Source organism: Condylura cristata, unplaced genomic scaffold, assembly GCF_000260355.1.
Source record: "Condylura cristata isolate star-nosed mole 26May11 unplaced genomic scaffold, ConCri1.0 scaffold00152, whole genome shotgun sequence".
Classification (NCBI taxonomy): domain Eukaryota; kingdom Metazoa; phylum Chordata; class Mammalia; order Eulipotyphla; family Talpidae; genus Condylura; species Condylura cristata.
Genome location: NW_004567253.1, coordinates 13,247 through 20,890, shown reverse-complemented (window position 1 = coordinate 20,890; position 7,644 = coordinate 13,247). Strand labels below are relative to the sequence as shown.

Below are 7,644 nucleotides of genomic sequence, written 5' to 3'. Positions count from 1 at the left end.
TGGGGGTGCCTGCCCAGAGGAGAAAATTCTAGGCAGGGTTGGGGAAGACCCCACAGGGATTAATTCCACACTTCAGAAAATGCTGCCTCCCCCAGCTCAGGCTGGGAAATGTCCTCAGCACAGATTTGGGGGGTGATGGAAAGGGTAGGAGGGAGACCCATTGAAGTTAACAAACCAACTCATTATAGCTTGGCCCTATTCTCTCACCCGAGAGAAATGGGCTCACTACCAGCAATGTGATGTGCATCCATCCAGTTTCTCCAAACTTTTAACACCAAAGACACTTATCCCAGGAGGAACAATTTTTAATCTTTAGAAACAAACGTCCTTAAACCATGTTAATTAAGTTTCCCCAAAACCACATGAAAATAAAAAACATACATAGTAACTATTGTTTTTTAAAGCATGTCCCAGGGAACAGACCAGAAATCTTATTTCCATAGCGCAGCCTCTATTTTTTTTTTTTCCAGAGACCATCTTTAACCAAAGTTTATCTGAATTCACCACATATAAATGTTGTACCCATACTCAATGACACCTAAATCATGAACCCAAGCCTTTGGCTTTAAACATTGAAACAAATCAAACAACCTTTTTGTTAGTTAACCAAACCAGAAAAGTTCCAGTTTACTGGGAGACTTCTCAAATTTGCCATTTTCCACGAATTCATTTTGTGCTGTTTAAGACCTGGTTATTTCCCATGAGCCACACATGCTCCCAACCTTTCTTGAAGTAGTCCACACCTTCCTTCCCAGAGCTAGTTATCTATATGCCCATCTGAGTTGTGTTTAAGTACATATATATAAATTGCATTGACACCATTCAGTATTTAATATATAAATATATACCAACTTCACCAGCCTCAGGGTAGGGCAATATTTCACATCCCTCTTCCAGAATTAAAACATTTGAAAGTTGTTACACACACACTAGGCCTTGGACACACTGATCAAAAGGACTCTAAAGCCGAGTTGGCACCACATGTTCCAGCACACTCTCCAGGTTTCTCATAACGGTGGATACTAAGTGCCAGATGTGGCAAACGCTCCTGTCAGAGGCCTACTAAACACCTCTTATAACCTGGGTCAAACCAATTTGGTACCAGACGACTGAGTCTTACCCCTGCCTGCCTCCAGGTTAGCACACATCTGGCAGCAGGTGGCATTCTACCCCACCCCTTTCTGGAGGTGGTTCTGGACACTTCAAAACCTTTTGACACTTAAAACACGCTAGACAGCTGCAAATGAACAATCAGACAAAGCATTGCTGGGAGTTGGGAATTTTGGAAACTCTGTTCACTTACCACCAAATTTATTGAAGCCACCACGGTCACTTCCGCTGGAGAAGACAAGTTAGAAGAAAGGACATGAAGCTTCCAACGGCTACAAAAGGGCGTTTTTGATTTTGTTTAACATTCCCCAAACATGGGTAGGTGTTTTGGGAAAAAGATACAAGTGGCTACTAAAATACATTCCCCTTCCTGACCACCCCTTGTCTGACCTTTGAGCATGTCACACACACGTGTGCAATTTCTCAGACACAGTTTTTAAGGAATTTGCTTTAAAAGATTATATATCTGTATTTCCTCTGGAAAAAAAAGACCCAATTTTTCTTGGTTGTTCTTCCGACGTAGATGTTTTTTCCTCTTGTTGTGAGTGGCTGACAACCCAGTAGTTGGTTTAAAAGCCCTACCCCCAATTTCCCCAGAAGACATTTCACACCAGGCTGGGGTAGCCCTGAACACGTATTTGTGGTTTTTGCTTTGAAAGCAGCAAGCAGACCCAACCTCATTCCATAAAAAGTCAAAACCAAAGGCAATTTCCCCTTAAAGCAAGACAAACTTAGCTAAGCCCTATCCTAACTACTGAGCTGTTTTTGATCTCCCCCTACCCCCCGGGGTCACCCCTTCTACACTGTGAGAAGAGCGGAGTATTTTGCAATGTCACCTTTCATACCTGTGGCACATAAAATGCAGAGCAAGTTAACAGTCACATAACAGTTGTTTTTCTTTTAAAAAGTTTTGCATTAAACACACGCACACAACAGAGTTGTCCTCATTTTTGCATGGTTGAGATTGCCCCCTCCCACCTCTGAATACTTACCATAAACAAACTCATTAAAAAACCTACTTTTTCCCAAAAAAGTAACACACTGATATTTCTCCCCTTTTCCAGGGAGACAGAATAGGGTGTCCTTCAAAATCATATTTACAAACAGATTTGACGACTGCTGTAACATCAAATCTAAGATTTTACTACTTCCAAATCAACTACAGCAGAAAGAAGAAAAGGTCCAGTTGGGCCAAGTAACCAGGGGAAGGGAGACAGTGGAGCAAATAAGTGGGGTACCACTGTCAAGCCTGATGTATACAAATAGTCTGTACACTTCCATCAAGATAGCCCCATAAACCAAGTCACACACATAAAATCATTACTGTCAATCAAATTAGTGCAAATCAAACTCAAGGACTCAAATGACTACAAAATACAGGAAGAGCAGCCATTCCTGGAAGCTGAAGTCAGATAACCATTAACAACTCCCTTAGAGGACACATGGGAATCCAAGTAACAAGGCTCCCTATTTCCCAGGAGTGGGATCATCGGTTTCACTTTGTAGAGAAAGAAGCTTTACTGCCATGTTTCTTGCCTAGGACACATCAATGACTCCAATCCATACACACCCATATATTTTTCCTTTTTCTCTGAAAATAAGTGTGAATACTCAAATCTCAACTCAGAGAGGTCTGGGTGGGAGTTCAGGCTCCCAAGTTCGCACAAAAATAAAATGGGGATGTACGAAGAAACAGTCACTGCCTCCCACCAAAAATCCAAGTCCCCGCAAAACTCTAGAATAAGACTAAACATGCACTAAGGGACTGGGGTTTACGGGATATCATGCAACCCTCCACACTCCCCCACCAATGATACACCCTAGCTCACTAGACACCTACCCCATGCCGCCTCTGCCGCCACGGCCACCTCCACGACCTCTAGGTTCGTAGCCACCACTGCTGCGGTTGTAACCACCGCCACCGCCCCGGCCGCGGCCCCCACGGTCCTGCTGGCCTCCCCCGTAGCCACCGCCACCACTCTGGTCCTGATTGCCATAACCGCCACTCATGGAGGATTGATCTTGGCCATAGCTACCTGTCAGGAAAAAAGGGATGCTTTTAAAAAAAAAAAAAAAAAAAAAACCCTGAAACATGACACAGAAGAGTGCAACAGTAAGACCATAACGGGAAAGAAAATCAAAGGATAGCTAGAAAATTAACAAGATTTTAAAGAATCTTTATGTTAAAGGTGGACAGATCCATATAGAAAATGACAGAGAGAAGACAATACTTAAGCCACTACTCACCTCCACCACCCCCTCCGCCACCTCCACTGCTACTGTTGTACTGGTTCTGCTGTCCATAGCCTTGAGGGGGGTTATAGGAGCTTTGCTGCTGCCCATAGCTTTGCTGCTGTCCACCGTAGCCAGACTGCTGGCCATAGCCTCCACTCTGGGGCTGTCCGTAGCTGCTGCTCTGAGAACTGCCCCCATAACTAAGGAAAAAAAAGAACAAAATGTCAACATGTCCAAAAAGTTCCGTCCCGTCTTCTTTACCAAAACAACCTTCCCTCCCCCTTACTCTTCATATTTGTTCTTAATCCTGCTAATTATCATTCCGCATTTACCTCTTACCTTCTAGGCGCCCCAGCCCCACACAACTGCTTACCTTCCCGAGGTGCTGCTAGGAGCTGGCTGCTGGCCATAGCCAGGGTAGGAGGACTGCTGCCCGTAAGACGATTGAGAACTCTGGCTACTGCCATAGCCGCCAGCTGAGCCATATCCCTGGGGAGCTGACTGAGTGCCATAACCTGCTACAAGGAAAAGAGAAGTCACAAAAGCAGCAAAGAAAAAAGGCTGAGAATGAGCTGAAGAAAGCACTGCCTACTATACTATCGAATACTCACCCACACTTTTGAAAAGGCAACCTCTTAAAAACTGCTAGTAAATCTTCTAAATCATAATCAAAGCTACCCTTGTCTTCTAAGGCTCATGTTCCAATTTCAACCAACTTCAGAGCTTCTACCTCATCTCAGCATCCAAGACCACCACCACACAGCCCTAGAGATCCCTACAGCCAACGGGTCTGTACAGTTCAGGCTTTCAATTCAAAACTCCACCTCCTGGTGTGCTGCTGCCATATGTAGTAATCTGACTTCAAATTATCTTCAAGCAAATAACCCCCCCTTTAAATACCAAAAGCCTACACCTTTCCCTTCTAGAGACTATGCCTACTCCCCCTTCACACATTTCACTTTCATGTGGAAGGAAATACAACATAATAAAAAGGGAAAAAAAGAGAAAGGGATGCAGAATCACAAAACAATGAGTATTTTTGTTTGAAACAATGAACATTTCAAGGCCTTTGTAAGAATTACAGACTAAGGGAAAATAGTTAAAGAAATGACATTTGTGAACTGATTATTTTTAAGGTAACATTTACAAAAAGCAGGAAAAGGCAATTTCATCCACTGAAAGACTCACTGTTCTGGGTCTGTCCATAAGAACCACCATAGCTGCTCTGGCCATAGCCTGAAGTGTCTGCTGACTGGCCATAACCACCGTAACTCTGCTGTCCATAGGGCTGATTGCTCTGCTGGGAATAGCCCTGCCCAGGCTGGGTGGGGTAGGCCCCATAGCTGCAGAAAAAGAAAATCAGTGTAATCAGAAAGTTACCTTAGGCTCCCTTATCCTCTACAAACTCTAGGAGCTCAGAAATGACACTCACCTTTGGGTTGCTTGTTGGGTATAGTCTGCAAAAGAAAAATACAATCCCATTACCTTAAGGCATTTCTAAGAGTTGAAAAGCTCAAGGTCAGATTAAACACACACACAAGATTATGTTGCAAGAAAGGGTAGAAATACTCCCCATGAAAACACTAGTTGGCTGCTCCAAGTCGTCTAGCAATAAAGAAAAAAGCACATTTCTACAGAAACGAAGGGACCTTAACTAGTGGGAAAACCAAGAGTATTGGTACACACACTTCTCTGCTATTTCAAGTCAGGCCAAAACTGCATGCATTTGCACATATTTCGCTTCCACACGGTGAGGGCAGCATCACCAGGTCACGACAGTAACTTCCAAAGTTACAGAGCTAAGCGGCCGTGCTGGGAATATGGCCTCCACTCTGGTCAACCGAAACCCAAAGACCCAAAGAAGGCGAACACCTCCAAGGAGACCATCTTTCCACCTCTTGACAACTTCGGAGACTGGCAAAGCCACGCAAGCAACAGAATCCCATCACCCCCAGCAAGGGCGATCAAGGGCCAATTACTCTAAGGCGGCCCGTCACCAGATGCCCAAGCCTCGCGCAACGGCTGGCTCCCCACGCGGAGGTCACTTCCTCATCCACCTCGCCTTCCTCGGAGCTGTGGGGAGGCCGGTGCGCCCAGGGTAGCCGAAGCGCTTTCACTACACCACAGCGAAGACGCCAGAGCGACTCCTCTCCCACGGTACAGGAAGCCAAGCGCTTCCCCCGCAGGAAAGGGCCCAAGCACCGGGAGAGGGTGTGGCCTCGGGCGGCCGTTCCTCTCGGTTCCCACCTCAGAAATTGTAAATTTAGGCGGGAAACGCCTCGCGCTCCGTCTCCAAGTCCACTGAATGATCCCCCAAACCCACCCCTAACCGTTAGGCGGGCGCGCGACCCCGACGCCGAGCCCCCGCCCCCGGCCGCGTGGCAACCGAGGCGGGAAGCAGCCGGTCCCGCCCCTTCCCGAGAGACCCAGGCGGCGAGGCCCACACCCGACGCGCGCCGCGGAGTCTTCAGCCGAGGGTCTCGCGACAAAAAGCAGAGCCAACACGAGGCGGGAGGGGGCTACGAGACGCGAGAAAGGGGGGAGGGGCTAGGAGGGCGCGTGCGCGTACCGAGTGCCCGGATGCAGCACTGCGACAAAGCGGGCCCGAGAGCGGGTCTGGGAACGCTGGGGGGGGCGGGGGGAGAGAAGAGACTCCGAGGACCGAGCATTTCCATCTGTGCCTCACGTTTCAAATCACCAAGAGGCGTCCCTCCCAACCCGCACCTCAAGTAATGGGACGGCGAAGGGAAGCCCTGCCTACCCCGCGCGAGGAGCCAGAGAAGCAAAACAAAATGGCGACATCAGCCAACCCCTTCCACCCCTTTCCGTTGCTTCCCGCCACAGCGAGAAGGTCCTACACGCGACTGCCGCCCGAGTCCCACCGAAAAACAAGTCTAGCTGGGAGGGAACGAGGCCCCGGGTTGGCGCGCCACCACCGCCACGCGCCCTTACATACCGTTTGAGGCCATGTCCGCGCACGCGCGCACAGGCCGACAAGCAACAAGGTTCCACCAACACAGAGCACCGACGCCGCGAGGACTGAGCGGCCCCGCCTCCTGCGTCGAGGTTTATGTACGCCTCCCCGCCTACGCACCGCGGAGGACCGCACCAAGTGCGGCAAGCACAGGGGGGCGGCGCGGCGCCTGCCCCGCGCCAGGCCGCGTCGAGCGCTCGAGGAGACACCGGGAATTAGATCAACGAAACACCTTGTAAATAATTTATGGAATCAACTTTTCATAGAAAATAGAGCCGGTTCTGTCTGTGAGACTAACCCGAGATCTCCCTCCACCCCCACGGGAGCGTAATGGTACGATCTGATAAAACCTCTGGGGGCGGCGCGAGGGGCCCGGAGCGCCCGCGGACGGAACTCTAGTCAAAACCGGGAGTCGCCGGGCGGGAACCGAAATTCCTACGGCTGGCCCCTTTCACTGGGCCCCACTTTCACTCCCTAGGGCGGGCTGCGGCCCTCCGGCCACCTTCCCTGCACCAGAAGGGCATCCCTTGGACTGCCAACCGCCCTCATCTGGCTCTAACGTTCTCCACCCACGGTTGGCTTTTCACTTTACCCCGTCTCAGACTTGCGTCGTCCTGGTCCTTAGTGAGATTTATGGATTGTGACGTTTGACCTAAAAGCATGGCGTTTTTCCCGGCCCCCTGTGCCCTGCTCTGGCCCGATTCCTCACCCGAACCCTCCGAGTTTTGCCCCTGACTAGCCGTAGGCCTGGACAGCCCGGGCTTCCAGTGCCTCAGAGTGCGCCGAGATTGGAGAGCCCCCCCCCACCCACCCAAGCTTTTTACTGATAAGGGGATAAGGAACACACTGAGGTCCAGTAATTGATGTTTGTAGAAGGACCTAAGTGGTTTCAAAAATACACAACAAATTGCGTTCCCATCTTGTGAAGAAAATTAAGATTCTCCATTTGGGCCCTCCCTGGTGGCGCAACAGGTTAAAGCACAGCACTATGAAGCGATGTAGCACCGAGTTCGATCCCTGGCCAGAAGAGCACCAACCCAGCAGACGCCTCCTGACCTGCCTGCTGCTCCCCTCAACAGTGTACTTCGTCGTTCTATCTCTTCTGCTCCCCACGCTGTCTCTGGTGAATCCTCTCACCCCCTGCACCTCTGGCGTGTACCCCAGTTCTGTATGCATAAATAAATAACTCTTTAAAAAAATCTGTTTTACAGGTAAGTGAGACTCAGGCAAATGCAAGGCAGAATTGTAGAGCAATTTAGGGCCAGACCTGATTGGCAACCAGATCCGTGCTGTCACACAGTAAACACTGCAATTTTCTGAAATCT

General features: G+C 49.1%; 1 protein-coding gene across 2 annotated transcripts; it reads right to left on the bottom strand.

Moving 5' to 3' along the window:
• Positions 1 to 6: 6 nt before the first annotated feature.
• Positions 7 to 6,374, bottom strand: LOC105854673 (RNA-binding protein FUS-like). Of its 2 annotated transcripts, none has more exons than XM_012734951.1 (7): positions 6,302 to 6,374; positions 4,778 to 4,802; positions 4,534 to 4,688; positions 3,719 to 3,863; positions 3,358 to 3,545; positions 2,951 to 3,146; positions 7 to 1,338 (listed from the first exon to the last, which is right to left on the bottom strand). In XM_012734951.1, exons 1-7 carry the CDS (start codon positions 6,312 to 6,314, stop codon positions 1,296 to 1,298), a joined length of 765 nt encoding a protein of 254 aa, XP_012590405.1. In that variant the 5' UTR covers positions 6,315 to 6,374; the 3' UTR covers positions 7 to 1,295. The 2 variants fall into 2 exon arrangements, with proteins under 2 accessions (XP_012590405.1, XP_012590406.1); XM_012734952.1 differs by having other exon boundaries at positions 3,719 to 3,860.
• Positions 6,375 to 7,644: the final 1,270 nt, after the last annotated feature.